General features: G+C 42.7%; 1 protein-coding gene across 1 annotated transcript; it reads left to right on the top strand.

The window, feature by feature from the left end:
• Positions 1-4797: 4797 nt before the first annotated feature.
• Positions 4798-21677, top strand: LOC144762515 (aquaporin-11-like). The gene is made up of 2 exons (XM_078647740.1): positions 4798-4830; positions 20632-21677. Exons 1-2 carry the CDS (start codon positions 4798-4800, stop codon positions 21406-21408), a joined length of 810 nt encoding a protein of 269 aa, XP_078503866.1. The 3' UTR covers positions 21409-21677.
• Positions 21678-25178: the final 3501 nt, after the last annotated feature.

Raw genomic sequence — 25178 nt, 5'->3', positions numbered from 1 at the left:
AGCCGTTCGGGCTGCAGCCCTGGCTAAAGGTCCTATGGACAATTGCATGGGGAAAACACGTTTTGGGACCCCCCTTTTTTCTCTGCCCCCGCTTCACGGACCACCCCCAAACTTGCAGGAAAGGAGCGGAGCAGTCCATTTTCTTGGAGAAATTCACGAAGATTCGTCCACCGGCGCCAAAGTTATTCTGCATAGAATGTTGCGGATTTCCTATGGAAAATAGGTTTTAACTATAACTACCTACTGGCGACCGCCAGTAATATATATATATATATATATACATATATATATATATATATATATATATATATATATATATATATATATATATATATATATATATATATATATATATATATATATATATATCTTTCACAAGAAACTTTCCCAGGAACACAAAGAAGAGAACAATGGAATGGATGAATTCTGGATATTAGGAGACTCTTTTATTGTGAACATTAAGAGAAAAAGTGTTACTTTTGTAAACAGACATAAAAGGACACTGAAATAAGTATGCCTGTACAATCACTATGTTATGTGAACCGAGAAATAGCTTAATTAATCTTGAGATTTGCTACAGATTGTTATTAACTTGTCTTTTATTATGTTTACTTATGAGATGTTTCAGAGAGCTTTGAAGTTACGTGAGGTTGAATATTAGTTTGTACCAAGAGCCGTGCTAAAAAGTTTTTAATCAAAAGCAAATAATGTCAAGTCATTATTTCAAAGACATGTTGTTTTTATTATTTTGTGCAAGATTAATGTGATCATAATAGAAAACAATATTTTGTATCACCGATAATAACAACTTCCTCTTCCCTTCATAGATAGTCCAGATACCCTTCTATTCTCATTTTGTTGGTTTGATTGCTGGCTACACAAGCATTCTTATCATTCAGAGGGCAGAATCCAGTCCAGTTTATTTTGTCTTCTCTCTCATTCGCATGTCAATCCCATTCCCCTTGGAGTCTCCCCAGTCACCATTTGCCTTTATGTAGGTGTTGTCGGGCAGAGTCTCATTATTGTGGGGGCCATTCATCTCCCCAAAGGAACAGCCTGGATTTCAGGTATGTGGCTTCCTCATATTCTAGCACCACATTACCTGATGGGATAGAATGAAGGCCCTTGTCTTGGTCACAAATTGGACACCCCTCACAAGATGTCAGAACACTGCATGGTGTCAGTCAGTCAGTCAGTCAGAAATCTTTATACGGCTAGATAAAAGCTATAAAAGCACAGATAAAAACATTATTTAACAAAGATAAACATAATACGATTTTACCCCGACCTAATCAATACCCAGGAATTCATTTTCCCACAGAGAGATATTTGCTAAAAATAAATCCACAGGTATACTATCCGGCCGAGGAGCCTTGGTCTTTACCGACTATGAAAGCGCCCTATTTACCTCATCTACAGTTGGGGGTCCCAAGGGAGATGCCACATATTGAGAGTAGGCATCACATTGTGTCTCAGTGCTATTACTGTAGAGACCAGCAAAGTGTTTTACCCACATTTCAGGCATAATTGTTGTATCAATGTTGCCACTTTTTTGTGTCACTAAAATACTCTTCATTGACAGTTTTCCAGAAAAGTTTAGCTTCTTTACACTGAGATGCCACGTGCAATTGGCTCCATGCTTCCTACCTAATCTCCATCTTACGTTTCTCCAGTGCACGCTTATAATCTATTGAGCATCTGACTCACTTCCACTTTGTCTCGTGATTTGATTTTGAGGGTCTTAATTAATTTATTATGTAATTGAGAACATTCCCTGTTGAACCACCTTTTATTTTTCTGTATTTTGTTTGTCTGGTTCTTAGTTAGGAGTACCTGTATTGTCTCAGTTATTGCCATATACGATTTAATCATGGCTGAGGCATTTAGGTTTTCCCCCAGACAATCCAATACTTGCCCAAGGTTGCTCTTTATAAACTCCTCCAAAACAAGGTCTAGATTAACAGTAGACCACTTCTGAGTTAACCCCTTATTTTTAGTATAAGACAAGGGGACTACAATAACTGGTATAGTATGAGGATCTGATGGTACCACTAATTTTAGTGTTTGTGAGTAATGATCATTAAAATGTATTTTAGGTACATTAAAAATCACAGTTTGAGAGTTAAAATAGCAAGACAGAATAATAAAATTAATCAACGACCCCTGACCTCTTCCTACATATATTACTACATCAGAATGTAAGAGCTCAATAAAGTCTAAGGTTAAAAAGAGTGCAAATGTCAACAATAAAGAATTCAAAATGTTCCCACAAGGATTATGTTTGAAGTGGTACCCACCCACTGTGTCCCATGCTAGACAGTGACATGCCTCATGCTTAGACAATGAGCACAGTTTACAATTAAAATCACCCCCACAAAGTATTACATAGTCCGTTTTTATCTCCTCAACAATATGCTTCATTAGTGAAGTTTCTAATTCCTGGGCAATAGTAATGTTTACACTATTAAAATTATTATGATAAAAGTTAATAACCATGAGGGTCAAATTTTTCTTAAACAAAATATTAATGATCTGGAAATGCAGGGATTCCAACTGTATTTTCCTAACTCTGCCATTTAAAGTTGTTGGAATCAGAGTTAATAAGCCTCCATTGTTGTGAACACCTACAGACGGTCTAGCTGTTGTGTGAACAGAATAAAAGCCATTTGTGTGAGCTATATCGCGCATCCAAGTTTCCTGTAAGCAAACCATACTAAATTTACTAATAAACTCCACCCAGTCTTTAATACCTAATTTATTTGACAAACCCGCTATATTCCAGAATATACTGGTGTGTGTAATTGCACTAGTGTGAGGGGTGTCCGCGCTCTCGACCCAGCCAGTATGTATGACACCCCCTTCTCCTGTCAACATATTTGTTACTACAGTAGGGTTCAGAGTACTAGCTAGTAGTGCAACAGGGTATACTAACAAAAGATCTGATATAGCATCATTTAGTGAGTTAACAGGGTTAGACCCTATAGAATATGTAGGATCTAATAAACAATCCTGACGGGATGACAAGAATCATTTGATATTTTAGTGTTGAAAAATGACGGAAATTGCTGTTAGGGCATGGTCACTATCTCTTTCTGTTTCAGCAGGGAGATGCAATAAGGTTAAATTTGGATTAACACCTTACGTCCTCAGCAACTGATGGTTCAGTCATTCCACTTGTTCTTGGGGAGAAAAGTGATTAAAAGTTGGAATGATGAATGGGGAAAATAATTTAGGTTGTAAGTGGGCACGACCAGTGTCTACATTTAACAACGGCCTATAGAAATATCCTAGTGGTACTGCTTCAATAGTGCCCCCCAAATTGTTTCTCAAAGGGAGTCTGTCCATAAGCCAATGTGCAAAGTTCCTGTGCCTAAAATTTATAACAATGCAATCTCCTATTTCAGTTTTTGCCTGTGAGTCCACAGATTAAACACGTTCTACATTATTAATAATAGCATTTAAAACGTCACATCCTGACCAGTCCAAGGTTTTCACCAGCTAATGCGCTGTTCAGTTTTTAAGATATTTCCAATCTTCTACCTTGCTGAGAGCCAAAGGTGGGACATTTTTTAGGCCAATAACATAAGGGGTGACTTCCTGAGGTAAGTGGAGTATTCTCGAATTACTTTGATTGGTACCAACTAAGAGTTTATTGTAATTTCTGCCAGTGAGATTAGTCTCACTTGTTTCCCCATTTGCTTTTGAAGGTCCCGGCCGTGCCTTATTGAGTTGTTTTGATAGATGCGTTGTGGTCTCAATGTTACTGGTAATGCCAACCACGGGAGTCATTGTCTGAGGAGGTGGGGGGGCCTGAAGAATGTCTGAATTTACATCCAAAATGGAATTAGTCAGAGCCTGCAGTGACCTTCGAGACACTGGAGCCAATTAATATTTTTAGCGAGACGTCAATGCTGTTTAATACCCCTACCAAACGGTCTAAGATTGACTTAAAGATGACCTCCACCGAGCTTGTAAAGTGTTTGATTAACACATTATCACCCATGAACACCCTCAGTGTTCATGGGGTCCCTCACAACCCTCATTGCTCAAGTCTTTGTTACTGGGTTTTGTGGTGAGGCCGTGGTTTTCTTTCATGTCGCTTTAGGCAATATGTCTTTCTTAGCTTTCCCACAGGCCTTGGATTTTTTAGATGGTGGTGGGCAAAGAGTATCCATGAATCCCCCCTCCTGAGTAGTGGCAATTTTAGCTTAATCTCCACTAGCTTCCAAACTCTTAGATGAAATGTCTTCCGATGTTTTATCGTGCTCACGTGCAATTCCCCCAGTCTCTCCTCCACTGACTCTATTTCACTAGTTATTGCCCTCATCGCCGTCGTTAGAAAGTTGGTAATTGATGAGGTTAGCGCTCTTGCCTTAGTAGTCATGACGGTTTCATGATTCCTCATCTCCTTACCTTTGAGTTTTGCTTTCCCCAACGTGCTGGCTAAGTCTGGGGGGGGTCTGTCCCGGCACTCCTCTCTCCTTGTTAGAGAGCCAAGGGCCCTAGCCCATCCCGGCCTTGTCCGGTCGCAGATGGGCTCATACGGGTGCATACGTCCCCACCCTTGGCCCAGGCATGGCCCCGGCACGCCGGCAGCCACTTAAGTGCGCCGGCTGATACAGACAGAATGTGATCCTGGCGCGAAGGCTGCTGGGTGCGAAGGCTGCTGGGCATTGTAGTCCGGTTTCCTGGGTGAAGTGCGCTGTGCACCAAAGGGCTCCTGCTCCTAGCAGATCACTTACAGCATATCTAGGAGCAAAATATCGACCTGGCAAAATATCAATGACAAAATATAGAATGCCAGAATATCTGATTCCTATCTCCAAAAAGGTAAGTACAAAAATATCGAATCCAAAATATTGTTGTAAATAATATAGTTTGTAGAAATATCGAATTTTTTAAATGTCTAAAAAGTCATGTAAAATAATAAAAGAATTAATATAATTAAGTAAAACATACTTAAAAATACTTAACCTTAAAATTAATTAATAATGAATGTAATTAAAAATAAAAATAAACATGCATTGTTATTTTTTAATACATATATATATTAACTTAATAATATTAAAAAATATTAAATACTTTTAGCGCAGGATAGCGGGAGGGTAAAATGTACTATTCCCACTCCAGTGAGTGGAACAGTAGGGAAAGTGTTGGATAGCAGGAGAGTAAAAATTACTATCCCCACTGCAGTGAGTGCAACAATAAGGAAAGCATTGGATAGCGTAGGGGTAAAAATTACTATTCCTTCTCCAGTGAGTGTAACAGTAGAGAAAGTGTTGGAAAGAGTAGGGGTAAAAATTACTATTCCGAATCCAGTGAGTGCTACAGTAGGGAAAACGTTGGATAGCGTAGGGGTTCAAATTACTATTCCCACTCCAGTGAGTGCATCAGTAGGGAAAGAGTTGGATAGTGGGGGGTAAATATTACTATTCCCACTCCAGCGAGTGCAACAGTAGGGAACGCATTGCAAAACAGGAGGGTAAAAATTACTATTCCCACTCCAGTGAGTGCAACAGTAGGGAAAGGAATGATTTAATATTTAAATAAACATGAATTAATTATCAATACCAATAAAAAATTAAACAAAATTGATTACCAATTACAAAATATTTAATAAGTAATTCATTATAAATACCAATAAATATTATTTATTAAACAAATAATTACCTATTATTAATTAACAACAAATTAATTTTCAATACCAAAATGTAAAAAGTAATACAATTACCAATTAATATTTAATTAACAGTAAATTACTTATCAATACACAAAAATATTTGCAATAATAAATTACAATTACATTACTTCCCACCCTATCCCCTATAAACAACCCGCTCCGAATAATTAATTAATGCAATTAATATAATTATGAATTATTCAATTAATACAAATTAATTAACAATAAATTAAAAATTAATTACCAATTAATACAAAATAATTACCAATTAATAGTTAATTAACAATAAATTAATTAACAATACCAATAAATAAAAATAAATAATTACTTAATAACAATTAAATTACTTTCCACCCTATTCCCCTATAAACCCACAACCCGCTACAGAACAAGAATGCAATATTAAATAAAAAATAATTAATAATTCCAAAAAATGTATATTTAGTTTACTATAATTAAATTACTTCCCATGCTATTCCTCTATAAACCCACAACCCGCTACAGAATTTAATTAGGCAAAAATTAAAAACACTATAAATAAATGATATTTTTAACAACTATAATATGACTATCGCTGTTACTAACTTCGATATTATGGAAATCGATATTTCTTACCTGAATTTCGATATTCTGCACCACTATATTTTGGCAGTTCGATATTCTGTCCATTCTATATTTAAAACTTGATATTCTGTCAATTCAATATTTTTTTTTGATATTGTGACTGTTCACCGCTCCTGCCCAGTAAAGTGCTGAAGTGCGCTGTGCAAAACTGCTCAGATTATTGCATGGTGATTACTCAGCATGCAAAGATTCTCAGTGTTAGCGGAAGCGCCTGCTCCTCTAATCTATCGGAATGCTCATCTTTTATAATAGAAATCAGCCTTGCAATGTGCGATGGATTAGTGATGTTATCGATATGTAGATAGCCTGGTCACCTCGTGGATGAAGATAGTGATGACATGTGTACATAGTGCATAACGAGTCCTTGTACATGATGTTCTGGGCATTGTGATGATGTTGTTTGAAACTAGATGTGTAAAAAAGTTTTGTTTCAGGGAAACTAATCCAACATTGTTGTTCAAGCAAATATGGGCAAAAGGTCGCAGCTGAAAATGTTATTCGTGAGGACAGTGTAAAAAATAAGCTGCTTTGCTACATGAGCCTAATTTTAAAAAGTAGCAGTTCAGCAAAGTGGCAGTCCTTTGAGCAGCACAGCAGTCCTTCTTCCTGCCAGAGTATCCACTGGTCCAGAAGTGCACTGAAGTGGTGGTGGCTGAGGTCCAGTACGTGTACTCAGTGGTGCATTTGAAGTGGGGTAGACTTCAAAGAGATGACCTTGAAGTGCACTGTTGCCCTCCTTTCCACACTGATTCCAGACTTACTATAGAGGGTAGGGAGCCCTTTGTGTGTGGACAGAACACATCCTATTCTTGAGTAAGTGAGGCTGTGTCCAGCTCTTCCCTCCCATCCTGTCAAGATGCCCCATCAAGTCACAGCTAAGCCACCATTGTGTATGGCTGTTAAAGTGGAATACACAAACCCCACTTCCAGCTACACCCAGACATGTGATCAGAGACAGGCTGCAGGCACCAAATGGCTAAGGCAATAAAATGCCCACTTTCTAATGCAAAAAGAACAATTGATGGATAGAATGCAGAATAATGTCACACATTCACCCCAGTACAGAGATCTGGGCCTAAATTCATAGTTTTTTGCTCACTTTGCAATTCCAGTTTGAACCCAGCCATATACAAATAAGTCTTCACCCTGTGCCCAATGGGAACAGTCCAGCCTGAACTGCCAGGCCAGTTCCTCCTTGGAATGGACATAAGCATCCAAGGAGTCCTAGGACCGGTTTTGGGGTTTCACCCCTCATCAGCCAGGATAGCTTGATTCCAGGGGTATGGAGAGCACAGGACTCACGTTTGGGCATACCCGTCCCACTCGGGGTGACAAATGCAGTAAGAGCAATAGATGGCTAGAATGCAGTCTTGACACTGCACCCAATTGGCACAGTCCAGCCCTGGACTGGAAACAAGCATCCTAGGGCCAGTTCCGGGGTTTCACCCCGCATCAGCCAGGATAGCTTGACTCCAGTGGCATGGAAAGCACAGGACCCACGTCTGGGCATACCTGTCCCACTGGGGTGACAAATGCAAAAAAAGAACAATTAATGGATAGAATGCAGAACAATGTTATACATTCACCCTAGTACAGAGATCTGGGCCTAAATCCAGCATTTTTTTGCTCACCATGCCATTTCAGTTTGAACCTAGCCATATGCAAATCAGTCTTGACCCTGCGCCCAATGGGAACAGTCCAGCCCAAACTGCCAGGCCAGGTCCTCCCTGGACTAGAAACCAGCATCCTAGGACCGGTCTTGGGGTTTCAGCCCTCATCAGCTAGGATAGCTTGACTCCAGTGGCATGGAGGGCACGGGACCCGGTCCTTGGGTGCATGTTTTTGGTCCAGAAGGACCTTGCTCAGCAGTTCGGGCTGGACTATGAGGCACATGGTCAAGACTGATTTGCATAAGGCCAGGTCTAAACTGGGGTAGCATGATCAGCAAAAGAATGATGGACTTAACCCAAATCCCTTGATTGGGGGTGAATGTTTTGATTTTTTTCTGCATTCCGTCCATCAATTGTGTGTCTTTTACGTTCTGAAAGTGGCATTTTCAGAATTGTAATTTAAAATCCAACTTTACTATAAGTTAGGATTTTATATTTTAAATTAAGAATCAAAATTCTCTTAATTACTGTGAGAAGTTGGCCTGGCTTATGCTGTCCACTAGTTCTAGTGGGCACCTTGCACCAGTCCAAACAACCCTTATTGATGATAGGTTTAAGACAACCTTTATTGAAAGCTATCCTAGTGGTAGCTATGGAGAGCAGCCTTCAGGCTAAGTCTTGAAGGAGTGTAAAGCAGCTTGGTTTACCAGATTATAACCTCTTGAATGACCAAATGAAAGGAGAACCACACAAGGTATACATAAAATATTTGTATTGATTACTAAACACTCTCTCCTAACCTCTTTATGAGATTAGAGAACAAAATACACAATATCAACAGATGGAACTTCAGTAAACAGCACAATATGCAATGGGGCCCAGATGGAGACCAAACCATATATTAAGAAATTGGTATAAGAACCACGACTTGACTAGAAACAGTGCCTATAGCATGTAGAATTGCTGGGACCCCAAGGAACCACCCAAGGTATTGACACAGGGGACGTGTGCAGTGTGAGAACACAGCTGCGAGCTCCGTTAGCTTCTATGTTGAAAGTTGCAGTTGGAATTTTAAAGATAAAGGACACTTAGAGAGAACTTTGAGCAAACCCCTTTAGACTGAAGGGGTTCTAGGGCCAACACCCATGGGAGCACCGGAGTACTTGAGTTACCTCACCCACGGAAGCCGGGTGCATAAGTGTCAAATGGTGTCGGGAATTGTCGTTGATTTCAATTGCGATGTGCTGCAAGGTGCAAGGTGCTGCTGCCGGAAAGAGGATAATTGTCCGGGAGGATCCAAGCCTGGATCGAAGATGTGAAGAACCTGAAAGCAGAGGGCACAGAGTCTGGGTCACTAGCCAGTGACCAGAGGCACGATAGACGAATGGCCACCGTTGTTGGGTGCTTCAGGTGCGAAGAGGTGAAGCTTGACTCTGCAGCCACGAGGACCAGGAGGTGTCAACGATGACCAGGAGCTGGATTCGCGCTGTCACACGAAGTATGCCGAGTATTGCAGCGTCGGTGCTTGGATTGAACCCAACAAGCCTTGGCAACAGCAACCCACGCAGGAATAGAAAAGATGCTTTGGTGCGGACCAGCAAGGCCCTGGGGACCCCCAAGCATTGGAGAGTCAGGGCACATCTGGAGCAACCAGGGAAGCCCAAGGAAAGTCAGAGTTGCCTTCTCAGAGACCCACAGATCGACGGACCAGGGAAAATACCAATATAATACCCAAGGAAGGGGTGGGATAAACTCTGGGGACCCACCTATGGGAGGGTCAGGAAAGAAGGGTGGCTACACTCATTTCCTTTGCCCAGTATTACACCAGAGCAAGGGCTGGTAGCCCCTGCAACAGGTTTGAGCTGGACTATTCACAAGGACACCAAATGTGCCCCAGTGCAGACATCGAATCACTCTTGGAGTGCACCCACTCATCCCCAATACACTAAAGCCTGTCTGGGAGGTAGTTACACCTCCCTGTGACAGGAAATCTACTGTCCAGGACTACCCTGCCAGAGTTTTGTCCAGCAGCAGGAGGCCAGACTCTTGTCTGTGGATGCAGCATCCATTTTGTGTGGCCAGGTTTCTGTTAAGCTGGTACCTGGTGTACTGGTGTAGTCACGTTTCTCCCTTTAGGAGGGTGGAATCATACCTCTGCCGCCAGGACTGGCGGGGAGGTATGATTCCAAGGTGTTTGACACCAAACATGACATTTTTCTCTGCAGCCATTCCAAAGTTAGCATTTACCGCGAGGTTATAATGCACTTAAGAGTGCATGGTCTGGCTGCATCACAGAACAAACCCGGATGATAGATTCCGAAGTCTGCAGAGGGGCCCTGCTCATGCATGGGCACCCTCACACACAAAATCCAGCACCCTGACTTCAGGATTAATAAGGCCTGCCATAGGGTTGACTGATAGAGGTGACCTTTGCCCCTGCCTGCAGGGCCGGTCGCTCCACACACCGCGCAGCTCCCCCCGTGAGTGCCGGGACCCCTGACCCCTCCGTTGCTCCCTCGCACAGCTGTGTGCCTGGATTGCTGTTCTGCCGGTTCTTTGTCGTTCTGTGTACTTTTTTCCTTAGCCTGTGCCCCTGCTTTTGTATTTGTTGTGCCTCCTGTGCCCCTGTATTTCCGCCGTCCTAGTGTCCTTTTCCCGCCGCTTCTCCCCCTCCCCGCTCCCCGTCGCTGCTCCCCTGTGGCCTGCCCCTTTTCTCTTTTGTAACCCGCCCATTGGCCACCCCGCTCCCGCCTCCCAGCTGCTCCTCCCTCCCACTTGGCCATTTATGGAGGGCGCCGCGCGGTGGTGAGCTGTGACCTTTGCCCCTGCCTGCAGGGCCGGTCGCTCCACACACCGCGCAGCTCCCCCCGTGAGTGCCGGGACCCCTGACCCCTCCGCTGCTGCCTCGCACAGCTGTGTGCCTGGATTGCTGTTCTGCCGGTTCTTTGTCGGTCTGTGTACTTTTTTCCTTAGCCTGTGCCCCTGCTTTTGTATTTGTTGTGCCTCCTGTGCCCCTGTATTTGCGCCGTCCTAGTGTCCTTTTCCCGCCGCTTCTCCCCCTCCCCGCCGCTGCTCCCCTGCAGCCCCGCCCCTTTTCTCTTTTGTAACCCACCCATTGGCCACCCCGCTCCCGCCTCCCAGCTGCTCCTCCCTCCCACTTTGCCATTTATGAAGGGTGCCGCGCGGGAGCGCAGCGGACGTGCGCAGCCGTTGTGCCGATTGTGCGCCGAAGGCACGACAAAGGCAAGCCCGTCTGCGCCCGTCCGCGCCTGGCCCGCGCCCAGCGCCAGAACCCCTGGTCCCCGCAGAGGTCAGCCCACCCGCCGGACGTATGACGCCGCCACCCTCAACGCACTCAACACCGGCCGGATCCATGGCTGCTACCGAGCAACCCCGAGACGCACCCATGGACCCTTCACCTGCCAATCCTGCAACTTCTCCTGCATCCGGACCCGCGCCGCGCCCGCCAAGCCGAGCACCAGCAGCAACCACCTGAAGTGCATCCTGCTCAACACCCGCTCTGTCCACAGACACGCCGTGGAACTCTGGAACCTGCTCGATACCACATCTCCAGACGTTGCCTTCCTCACAGAAACCTGGATAAACGCCTCCTCAGCGCCTGACATCACCATCGCCATCCCGGACGGATACAAGATCACCCGGAGGGACCGCGTCAACCAGACAGGAGGAGGCATCGCCATCATCCACAAGAACACCATCCACATCACGACCAACTCCGACGATACCCTCACAGCCGGCGAACACCTGCACTTCCAGATACACACCGACCCTAAGACCACACTCAGAGGCACCCTCATCTACAGACCCCCGGGACCTCGCATACAATTCAGCGAAGACATTGCAGACTTCATCAGCCCACATGCCCTCTCCTCCGCTGACTACATCCTCCTAGGGGACCTCAACTTCCACCTGGAGAACAACAATGACAGCAACACCACCACCCTGCTGGACAACCTCGCCAACCTGGCTGTTTACCCAGTAGGTTCCCTAGCAGTCCCTCTTTTTTTGTCTGTTTGCTTTCTACTTTTTTTAACTGTGTTATGTTACTCTGAATTAATTCTCCTTACCTAAAGCGCCGGGACACTCTTTTTGAGTAACCGTTGCGCTATACAAAAGAATAAATAACATAACATAACATGACATAACTCAAGCAACTGGTGAACACCCCCACCCACTACGCCGGCCACACGCTTGACCCTGTCTTCTCCTCCAGCAAGTTCATCTCCTTCAGCCACTCCACCGGACTCCACTGGACAGACCACAGCTGCATCCACTTCAGCTTCAGAAGGACCACGACTCACCACCACCCGCAACAGGTTCCCCTTAGGAGCTGGAACAAGATCACCACCGACCAGCTTACCACAGTCCTGAACCAGAATCCTCCCGCCAGATCAACGGACCCCAACCAAGCAGCGAACAACCTCACACAGTGGATCACCAACTGCGCTGACGACCTCACACCCCTGAAAAACCATCCCAGCAGGCCCGGTAGCAAGAAAGCCTTCTGGTTCAACGATGATCTCAAGAACTCCAAGAAGAACTGCCGCACCCTCAAGAAAGCCTGGCGCAAAGACCCTACTACAGACAATATGACTGCCCTCAAGCACGCCACGCGCAAACACTACCAACTGATCTACACCACCAAGAAGTCAGCATTCAAGGAACGACTAGACAACAACTCACACAACAGCAGGGAACTCTTCAGCATCGTCAAAGAGCTCTCCAACCCCGGCGCCGGAACCAACGACATCACCCCCTCGCAAGAACTCTACGACTCACTCGCCTCATTTTTCCACAGCAAGATCGCCGACATACACAACAGCTTCGGCGCACAGACCATGCACCCAACCACCGAACCAACGCCCCCCACCACCACCCTCCGCGCCTGGACCCCGGTCAGCACCGAAGACACCATCCACACGATGAACACCATCCACTCCGGATCACCAACCGACCCATGCCCCCACCACATCTTCAACAAGGCCAACACCATCATCGCACCCCAACTCCGGGACATCATCAACTGCTCCTTCAACACCGCCACCTTCCCGGAGAGCTGGAAGCATGCCGAACTCAGCGCCCTCCTGATGAAACCATCAGCAGACCCCACCGACCTCAAGAACTACCGCCCCATCTCGCTCCTCCCCTATCCTGCCAAAGTCATCAAGAAGACCGTCAACAGACAGCTTGCCGCCTTCCTCGAGTCGAACGGATCCCTCGACTGCTCGCAGTCCGGCTTCCGAGCCAACCACAGCACCGAGACCGCCCTCATTGCAGCCACTGATGACATCCGAGCCCTGCTCGACAACGGGGAAACAGCGGCCCTCATCCTCCTGGACCTCTCCGCAGCGTTTGACACTGTCTGCCACCGCACCCTAGTGCAGCGCCTCAGCAACATCGGAATCCAAGAGAAGGCACTAGAATGGATCATCTCGTTCCTCACAGGAAGAACCCAGAGAGTCCGCCTCCCCCGTTCAGATCCGAGGCCACCGAAGTCATCTGCGGCGTACCATAAGGATCATCACTCAGCCCCACCCTCTTCAACATCTACATAAGCCCCCTCGCGGCCATCGCACGCCAACACAACCTCAACATCATCTCCTACGCCGACGACACCCAGCTGATCCTCTCCCTCACCAACGACCCAGCCACCGCCAGAACCAACCTACACGAAGGGATGAAAGACGTAGCCGAGTGGATGATGAACAGCCGCCTGAAACTGAACTCAGACAAGACGGAAGTCCTCATCCTTGGATCATCACCCTCTGCCTGGGACGACTCCTGGTGGCCCCCGGCCCTGGGCAACGCACCCAAACCGACGGACCACGCACGCAACCTGGGATTCATCCTGGACTCCTCCCTCTCGATGACCAGACAAGTCAACGCCGTCTCTTCATCATGTTTCAACATCCTACACATGCTTCGAAAGATCTTCCGATGGATCCCCACCGAAACCAGGAAGACGGTCACCCAGGCACTCATCACCAGCCGACTGGACTACGGAAATACCCTCTACACCGGAACCACAGCCAAACTACAGAAAAGACTCCAACACATCCAGAACGCCTCCGCACAACTCATCCTGGACATCCCCCACCACAGCCACATCTCCGGACACCTGAAAGCCCTGCACTGGCTCCCCATCAACAAGAGAATCACGTTCCGACTCCTCACCCACGCACACAAGGCGCTACACGACCTGGGCCCCAGGTACCTCAATGACCGCCTGTCCTTCTACACTCCTACCCGCCAGCTACGATCGACCAGCCACGCCCTCGCCGCCATTCCACGCATCCGAAGAGCCACCATGGGAGGAAGATCCTTCTCCTACCTGGCAGCCAAGACGTGGAACTCCCTCCCCATCCACCTCCATCAGACCCAAGACCACCTCTCCTTCAGGAAGCAACTCAAGACCTGGCTGTTCGAGCAGTAGCAGACCCCCCTCCCCCAAAGTGCCTTGAGACCCTCCGGGTGAGTAGCGTGCTATACAAATTTCTTGATTGATTGATTGATATGTGCAGTGATATAAGGTAAATATAGGGAACATATATCTAAGTAAGGGGTGCATACACCACCTTACACAGGCTGCTGTAGCAGAACTGTGGTGTCATTTTGAGTGGTCTCTCAGGGGTGGCATAATACATGCTGCAGCCCCTGAGAGGCCTCTGGGGTACCTATGCCCTTGGTATATAGGATACCATATACTAGGGACTTATAAGGGTACCCCAGAATCCCATCTGTGGTGCACCTAAGGTGCATGCAGTCATTTTAGAGAGGAATCAGCTAGGCTGGGGATCTGGATAGCATGGCCTCAGCCAGACTAAAGTAAAAAAAAATGGTGAAACATCAGCAAAAAGTGGGGGTAACTATAAGAAGCAGATCCTACTCTCCTACAATTTCTTTCAGAGTTGTATCAAAAATTGGTCCAGTGTATCTTTCAGCTAGATTCACCCCATACACCATAGCCAGAACCCTCAGATCTTCTTCGGCAAACCTCCACAAGCCCCCCTGCTTCAGATATAAATCCAAGGGAGGGAAATCGGTAGCCTCTTTACGAGCTAAAGTATGGAATCTCATGCCAGCTCAACTGAGGCTCCTGAAAACAGAAACTCAGTTCAGGAAGGCATTAAAGACCTGGAACTTTGGAGTTCCGGATGATTTTTGCCAATCTCTCGTATAGGTATACACCGCTCTCTGCTCAGCCTGATTCTTGTCCACTTAGAACCAGGCAGCTCCTTCCGGCGTGATAGTTTGTGCTTTATAAGTACCCAATTCAATTCAATTCAAATTAGGTTTCCAGCGACTCAAAACTTGGTCCAGTTATATCTACCCATTTGGGAATTATGCTTATATGATGTAAAAAGATAATCCCAGTGTTGTCCTATGGGAGCTATAGGCCTTGCAGTAGTGATGAATAAATGTAAGATTTTTTCACTACCAGAACATGTAAAACAAGAATGTACATATCCTGCTTCTTAAATACATTGCACCCTGCCTTCTTTGCTGTCCAAGGCCTAGTAATGACTTATATGTATCAAAAAGGAAGGTTTGGGCCTGGTAGAAGGTTTAACTTGACATGTCTACATGACAGTTTAAACTTCACACACATTCTCTCTGATGGCAGGACTGAGACATGTTGACAGAGCTACTTACATGGGTGGCACAATCAGTGCTTCAGACCTACTAGTAGCATTTAATTTGCAGGCGTAAATTAAATATGCCAATTGTAGATAAGCCACTGTTTTTACTCTGGGACTGTATCTAACAAGAGCTCTGTCGCAGTCGCATTGAATTTTTTACTTTGACCTGACCAGATAGCCGCTATTGATGAGTTCGTTTTTTTCCGTTTTTTAAGGACTATTTTACAGTGTATTCTTTAAAAACTCATAAATCCAGTTCTACTGATTAGAATTTTGTCTTTTTGGTCTTGTTTTATTTATTAAAGTGAGATATATTTTTCAAACGTTACCTAGTGTGGGGTCTTTTTGTGTGGTGTTTTCACTGTTTTACACATTGCCTCTAAATTAAATCTGACTGTTCTGTGCCAAGCTACCTGGAAGTTGAGTGCAGGTTAGTTTGGGTTTTGCTTGTGCCTTACACTGACTAGGATTGTGTTAGCTGTTTGACCAGGGCTTACACCCCAGTCAACCAACACCCCAATTTGTAACAGGTAACAAATAGAACTATTTTCTCAATCTGAATAGTTGGTATATGAGGAAAATGTGTACATATAAAAAAAAACTACAAATGAATGTATGTGGGAAAATGGGAATAGGTGTTCCAGGACAAAGAATGCAGATTTTCAAAATGAAGAAATATGAAAGCTAATGTGTAAGTACAGAAAGGAACAATGAACACTTCTGGCACAAGTAGCTCATTTGCAAAACACAGAAAGCAAAAATGATCTTTGAAAGAAAAATGACTGTGTTGTAACAAATGGCCCACTTACTTAAATTATTAACATGTTGGCCATGGGTAAAACATATTTTCAAAAAATGATAAATTAATATTAGGGCAAAATGTATGCATTTCCAAAACATTTTTGGAATTCATGTAGAATTGTTAAATCTATTGCTGCTGTGACAGACTAATGTCTTTTGTGCCAGAAGGCAGTTATTTAGTTGTTTCTGTGGGGGTTATTTAATGGCTCTCTGGGAGCATTTCATTATTTGTATTGGTAGCCATTTATGACTTCATCACTGAATACAACTATTATCTAATTCTATGTGGAAGCTCTGCTGCATGTTCCTCCAAAATTGCCTAAACTGAGAAACAGCTCAGCTCTCACATACCTGAGAATATATTCTAATCTTTGTAAAATTCAATTCCCAATTTTCCAATCGAGTCTCTCCCAAATTGGTTCGCACTAGAAATTCATATTTACCAAGAAGTTGAAGGATAAGAAAAAGAAATCAAGTGGAGTGTCGAGGTGAAGTGAGATATACATTTTGAAATTCGAATGTTGTCTAGGTCCAATTGCAAATTTGTTTGTTGTTTCACAAAGCATTTGCTCGTCTGAGTTCAACGTACATGTAAAGATGCTGAATTTATGATTTTAAATCTACATATGGTGTTTTCGAAACGTAAATCAATATCTTCACAAAGATTTACTTTCACTTACTTTTTTGAATTAGTAAATCTTCTTCATGTAGGTTGAGCATTCTTGTGAGTCAATGTCCTGAGAGTGTATGCACACCTACACACTAATGCATTTGGAGGTTTCAGCAAATGTTATCATCTGTCTTTCTCACGCTTGACGCGGTTGGATATTTACTCCTGCCAATAGTGGTTACTGGGATGGAACAACCCTAACATTGTTGTGGGTGCAGGGGAAATAGGTTTTGCCACAGGGAAAAATATATTTGTTTGTTTGTTTGTTGTTTCACAAAGCATTTGCTCATCTGAGTTCAACGTACATGTAAAGATGCTGAATTTATGATTTTAAATCCACATATGGTGTTTTCGAAACGTAAATCAATATCTTCACAAAGATTTACTTTCACTTACTTTTTTGAATTAGTAAATCTTCTTCATGTAGGTTGAGCATTCCTGTGAGTCAATGTCCTGAGAGTTTATGCACACCTACACACTAATGCATTTGTAGGTTTCAGCAAATGTTTTCATCAACCTTTCTCACGCTTGACGCGTTTGGATATTTACTCCTGTCAATAGTGGTTGCTGGGATGGAACAACCCTAACATTGTTGTGTGTGCAGGGGAAATAGGTTTTGCCACAGGGAAAAATATTTTTTTTCCCAGTAGACAAGCTAACAGTAAAGTGCATTTACACAACAGCCTTTCATTTACACTAGTATAAATGTCTGACATTAACATTTAAACACTCACAAATATTTTGTCATTGTTGTAAGCGTAATTTACAAAATAATTTAAAGAGTACTCCTGAAAACCTGTGAATGTAGCCATTTTCCAGTTGTGTGCCACCATTCTTTTGCGAATTCTCAAAAGTTATATATTAGGAGGAAAACATCAAAGGAAACACGTAGAAGTACATGCCTAACTTTTTAATACTAAACTGTCTATGGAAACACTGGCCTAATATTGAATGTCATGCATATATTTAAAGAACTGTCTGTAAATTCTGTGGCATTCTAATCACCAAGGGGCATATTATCAAGGACCGGTGTTAAAATTATCGCCGTTTTATCGTCAGGAAACTGCCGATAAAACGGTGATAATGGGCTTGATAATACGCCCTTGTTAATTCCCATAGAAGCCCATGTTCTGATGTCAACATTGGCTTCTATGGGAATTAACAAGGGCGTATTATCAAGCCCATTATCGCTGTTTTATCGGCAGTTTCCTGCAGATAAAACGGCGATAATTTTAGCACCCGTCCTTGATAATATGCCCCCAAATTCTATGAAAATGTCAAAATTAAGTCATTTGGCCTTCAATTTACAGATACTGGTGTCAGCATGGTCTCTCCTCTCCTGTGCACCAATAGTAATGTTTTGGTGGTTGTTTTTTTTACTGCCCATTTGTTTCATGTTTATCTTACATTTTTATAAATCTGGCTTGTTAAATCAAGTTAGGTAGATAGAAAAGATGTGAAATGTTTTGATAATTAAGCTTCTTCTAACATATGGGATTTTCTATACATTGGTTTAAGGAGGTAATATTTAGGACAATTGCATCATAAATAGATAGAACACTCAGTACTTCACCAATTATATCATGAATATATGCACATATATATTAAATGTTGGCAATCTTAGAAAAGAGTATTTCTCCATGTTCAAATCCCTTGCTCACATGACTGTTTGAGACTCCACAGTTGCAAGATCTCTGCCTCACTCTCTCCAATTACTTTCATGGTACAATAAAGTAACAACAAACACTAAAGTAGAGCATTTTCCTCAAACACTCTCTTCCTCTACGTTTACCCCACTTCTGATGATACTTTTCCAAAATCAAAACATGTTATGAGTCTTCCACAACAATTGCAAAAATCTTGGCTCCTTCCATTGTTCTCATTCTAACTAGACCATGCAATATTTCTCTAGGTTCAAGCGTGATTCCTGGGAGCAGGAAGAATGACTGAGATAAGTCTGCTTGTTAAGAAGCCCACAGCCATTTCCAATATCATGGCAAATTATTGATCTATATATTTGCTTCCTTTACCTAAAAAAGTCTTGGAAAGTGTAGTAAATGGCTAATTTGTATTTCTACTCAGATGACACCCAACTCATAATGCAACTGGATGCAATGACATTTCCCTTCAAACAAATTTGAAAGACTTCATGTGTTCAGTAGCAAGTTGGAAGAATCTGTTACTGAACATACGTAGGGGCCGATTATGATACAGTTCATAAGGGCTCCGACCTAAGGTCGGAGACTTTAGGGTCACATCGTAATGGGCGGGTATGTAGTGTGCTTTACAAATGAATGATTGATTGATTGCTCAGTTTCCTTTCCGACCACTTCATTATGTTGCAGGTGGTCGGAAAGAAAACCGGTTGGTATTTCCGGCGGGCTTCCGATGAGTTCGGAGAGCCTGTCAATCAGTCGCCATCTGGTAAGGAAAGTTTTGGGGGCCCCAGCAGGGCCACCTTTGGTGCACAGCCTCCGGTGTGAGGCTGAGGGGACACCTGTGGTGCTCCCTGTTGATCCCTGCACCTCGTGGCTGGCACCTTGCGGTACCTCCCATGGGGTTCAGGGATGAATCGCACCTCCCATTTCACTATGGGAGCATGCATTATGGCTGGTTTGCGGCCGTTATTCATGCTCCAATAGTGAAATATAGGAATGCAAACAAACAGTGTTCGGTTGTATCCTAATGAGGCGGTGGGGACCACCGACCGGGGGCCAGTCGGACCCAGGACAGAGTCGGTGTTCGGCGGAAGTGATTTCACATGACATTGAAATCAGGGCCATTAATAAAATGGAAGCTGAATTTGTATACAAAGGAAATGAATAAAAGCAACCCCTGGCTTGTGATTTGCTCTCTTTAGAGCTCTTCAGAGATGTGTAGCGTTGTCCAGACACAAGGGAGCACCCATTGTAACTCAAAACAATACCCTTTCAAGCTTAGAGTGACACAAAAACTATGCAAAAACAGAAGCAGATAATTCTGGGTAGTTCTCAAGTTTAGGTGGAAAGCAACTGCTGTATAGAGCACCCTCAACATCAGTGATACTCTAAATGTGCTCACCTCCAATGTCTGCTTTTCTACCAAAGTTTTAAAGCATAGGATTAGCACAGTGTTCTTTTTTGAGAAAAGAGCTAAAATCTATTTTAAGTCTTTTACAGTATTAAGAATAAATTATAAAAAAACTACTCCAAATCATTAGTTGGTAGCAGACAGCCATTCTGTGGCCTGAACAGAAAATCTGAGAAGATTCTGGTTAGCATGTTAAGCAATTGCAATGTGCAAACGTATACAGGTGATACTTAGAAGCATACTCACAAGGGTTTTTAATTGTGTATTCTATAATCTATTGATTAATGAGAACTGTAATTATTAGCAGACAACTTGTGGTACTTACCTGGGATTTGGTTAGTTTATACATAGAGAAGCTTAAGGTTTGTGCTGATGGACTCACTATTGAAATGTATTACTGTTTTTTTTATTTAATTTTTTGTTTTTTTTATTATATATATTTTTATTATTTGCTTCTTAACAAGCAGACTTATCTCAGTCATTCTTCCTGCTCCCAGGAATCACGCTTGAACCTAGAGAAATACTGCTGTGCTCTCCATCGCTGCGGTGTGCGAGGGGGGCAGACGCAGCCTGAGGAATGTCATCCCGCAATGTTACCATGTTTTGGCCATTGAGGCCATATACACCTTTGAGCTTTGTCTCTTCATACATCAACTTATGCTGCTGTCCGACTTTGGTAACGTGAACCTGCCCGTCGTGCTCCCCGTTGTCTACGCAACTATCGCGCCGCACGCATCGTCCTCGTCCTGTGGGCTGTGCAACCCCTACACTTCCCTCCAGCACCTGCTGATTGGAGAATCGGATTTTGGCAAGACGCCAGAGAAAGTCATCTTCCAACTCGGTGGCGCCATCGGAGCATGGGTGTGCATCAGGCAAGCCCTCCTAACAGGAATCACCAATCTGTACTCCAAAGCGGGGCCAGAGTGTACCAACCACCTGCACACCACCGTGCAAAAGGGCACCCTGGCGGAGCTGGGCTGTTCCTTCGCCTTTCAATCTGTCCTGCACATGCTGCCTCACTTCGAAAGCCGCTACCATGCGCACATCCTCGGCTTGACTTGTGCGGGCCTTGTAGCGGCAACTGGACCACTGACTGGGGCCATGTTCAATCCCGCTGTAGCCTTATCACTTAATTTTTTCTGCAAGGAAACCAACATCTTAGACAACATGTTTGTGTACTGGCTTGGACCTGTTGCAGGAATGATCTTGTCAGTGGCACTGTTTGATCATATCTTCTCTACTCTAAAAAGATTAGCTGGAGGAGGAGGAACTGTGACAGTGAAAAAGGATTAAGGAATTAACAAGTGGGACATTGAATTCTGATGTGATCTTGATTTGAGTGGAAACAACTAATGGCTTATTTACTGAAAAAAGGATCAATTACAGAAGAACAGCATTATTTGCACTCAAGTTTTAGAACAACGCAATTGCTGTGAAGGAATGGTCACAATATTCAAACACAAAAGTTCAAACACTACTTTACTTGTATTAAATTAACCGTCACTCAAATTATTTTGCCCACCTTACAGAAATATATTTAATACACTAATATTCATTTTCAAATGTGTCGCGAAATAATATTTTATGACAAAAATGTAATTTATTCTTATTAAAATATTTTAAATGATAAAAAAAAAAAAAAAAAGAAATCTATTATTGTATTAATGGGGATATGTTTTGTGCTATATTAACAAGTACATCAGATCCAAATCTCTAATATATAGAGAACAAACATTGGTCCTATCTACTGGTGACCAGCAAGAAAAGAAACACAAGATTGTAATTTTCGAACCTGTGTTGGTCTTGCCAAAAGCAAATCTATATTGAATTATATTCTCTAGACATTTTAGGGAGTATCTCAATTCAGGACTGGATTCCCTCAAAGAATTGAACAGTTATTTGAACTGTTTGCTAAACGAGCAAGAATGATTATATTTGGTTGTTTAGTTAAATTGTAAAATGGTTTACCAGACCAAGTATATGTTGATTAATTTGCAAATTCTACAAAGGAAGCATGATCTAGATGGAGATACCACAAAGTACAGTATACTCCCAGAAATGGTTATGCAATTGGATGCACATGTGATATTGGACTTTGGGCATGTTTACTCATGTAGTAGAAAAGGTAAACTGCTTCAGAATTGTAGAGAAAGGATAATATAGATCAACAAAAAGGCTATGAAATTCAAAAGAACAGTTTTTTCATTACACTAAGAATGCATATGCATACTGTTATAAGGTACAAGACAACTATGTCTTCTGGAAACTCATAAATTGTAGTTCCTCTGTCATGTAGGGAAAGTACTTCTTGCACTTATAGTATATGAAGAATGAAGGGTTATTAGAATCACTGACTCAATATTGAGGTAAACAATATTGATTGACAGAAAGATTGTGTCAAAAGTATTGTTTACCAAAACATAGTGTCCCTACACTTATAATGGTAATTACAAATATGTAACATAATTAATACAATTATTTATATTTCATCATATAATTTTTAATATTTAAAATATATTACTATGAAGATAAATATATATGATATTTATATATGTTTTGTTATCTAATATATATCCACAATAAAATCACAAAAACATTTACATTTCAACAACAAAAATATATAAATTAATTCTGAGAATATATAAAATATTACAATGTAAAACACATGCACCAAAAATGCTATAAACACTAGGGAAAACGTTGGACTTCAGAGGGGTTACATTTACTATTCTCACTACAGTCTGTGCTAAAGTAGGGAAAGTATTGGACTTTGGCGGGGTTATATTTATTAATTTCTCTACAGTTTGTGTTACAGTAGGAAAAGAAAATTGGAGAAAGTGTTGGGGTTCAGACATTGGAAGATTAACTTTTCTCACTGCGTCTGTTCAACAGAAAGGACAGCATTGGACTTCAGAGAGGCTACATTTCCTATTCCCACAACTGTCTGTATAACAGTAGGAAAAGTGTAAAACTACGGAGGGGTAAGATTTGCTCTTCCCAGTTCAGTCTGTGCCACAGTAGAGAGAGTATTGGAGGTCAGAGGGATTACATTTATAATTTCTCCTCCAATCAGTGAAACAGTAGGGAATGTGTTAGACTTTGGAAGGTTACATTTACTAATCCTATTGCAGTGTATGCAACTGTAGGAAATGCGTTGGACTTTGGATTTACTATTCCCTCTCCAGTCTGTGCAACAGTAGGGAAAGCATTGGACTTCAAAAGGGGGGAAGATTTACTATTCCCACTCCAGTCTGTAGAACAGTAGGGAAAGTATTGGTCTTTGGAGGGGTAAGATTTATATTCCAACTCCAGTCTGTGCGACATTAGGGGCAGCATTGGACTTAAGAGGGTTTAAATTTACTATACCACTCTAGTCCATGCAACAGTAGGGAAATTGCTGGACTTTGAAGAGATTACATTTACTATTCCCACTCCAGTCTGAGCAACTGTAAAGAAAGTACTTCACTTCAAAAGCCACCACATATTTGAATAACCATATTAATTTATAAAAAAAAGTATTATATAACTGATCAGATAAGCAATATTAATTAACATAAAAAATATATATATGTATATATTTAATGCAGCTTCTTCTTCAATATAATGGAAAGTACTCGGACACTCTGATATGCTTCACATAAAGTTTTAATTGCATAAAATGACGCATTTCGGCTTTACGCCTTGCTCACGGCCACAATAAACAAACTTTGCATTTGCCATTTTGAATGTTTTCACATTGTTAACACCAACAACGGACCTCACCCACAAATAGTGTTTAAGGCAGTGTAGAACATGGCGGCTATTTTAACTAAATTAAATCAGCTATAGTTGTCATACTGAATAATGTGTTATTATTTGTATTTGCAATTCATAAAAAGCATGTTTGCCTATAAAAAGAACCAAATCAAAACAAGTTAAAAGCCCCATAATGGTTGTCCAATAAATCTGTTATTAATGCTTCTGAGCATTGTGTAACTGTGCAAGAGTTTGTCAATTTGATAACATTCCTGCCCCATTACATAACTATGAATAGCAATTCACGATTCCCACCCCTTACATTAGTTAATACTGCATCAATCACCATCATTTTCAACAGCCTTTCATTCTGAAAATGACAATAAAAGAAATGCTGTGCCACCGTATATTGCCTATTGTTATGTATGATTGCACATACATGATCCAGTACTCTTTTTTTCACACAATGTATCATGCTCCCTATATAGAACATATTACAGGGACAAATCAGAGCGTATACAGAATACATGATGTTACAAGTAAGCGGTTTCTTAATCACAAATTCTCTTTTGGAGTTTGATATTATGAACTTAGTACAGTCAATACTATTACTACACGCTTTACAGTTTTTGTAACGTCGAAAGCCTGGACTACCACTGTTTTGTGCATTGTCGCTTGCAGTAATTAGGTTCAGACTCAATTCATCACACAGAGATCTGCTTTTTTTAGAAGTGATCTGAGGATTACTGTTTAAACTCTTCTTAAGGCTTTCATTTGTGCGCAAGACATGCCAAAGTCTGGTCAATATTTTGCGCACCTCTTGTGTCTGAGAAAGTGGTTATGAATCTTGTAGTCTATGGATTTTCATCCCGTCTACTGGATGTAATAGTGTATTCCTACTCACCTCATCTACTCTCTTACTTGCGTGTTCAGTGGTCTGTTTGCCATATCCTCTCTCTCTGAATTGTTTGCACATGATCTCTTTCTCCACATTAAGGACCTCAATAGGATGGCGGTGAATCCGCATCCTCCGGGCCGGCGGAAGCCACCGCCGGACCGGAGGATGCGGATTCACCGCCGCGGCCACATCAAACACCCACCGCCAGATTAGGATGGCGGTGGGAATGTGGTGGGACCAGCGGCGGACAGTAGGTCCGTCCGCCGCTGATCCGCGGGTTTTGCCGGGCCATTTGGTGGCGGTGTCTGCAAGACACCGTCAGCCAAATTAGGAAGCATGAGTAAACATGCTTTTCCGCTGCGGTTTTTCCACCGTGGAAAAGCATGTGGACCTTTGCTTCTGGGGGGCCCTTGCGGGCCCCCAGGGTAAA

This window comes from Lissotriton helveticus, chromosome 1_1, assembly GCF_964261635.1.
Source record: "Lissotriton helveticus chromosome 1_1, aLisHel1.1, whole genome shotgun sequence".
NCBI classification, from domain to species: Eukaryota; Metazoa; Chordata; class Amphibia; order Caudata; family Salamandridae; genus Lissotriton; species Lissotriton helveticus.
The sequence above is the reverse complement of the archived record's forward strand: the minus strand, read 5'-3'. Positions and strand labels throughout refer to the sequence as shown.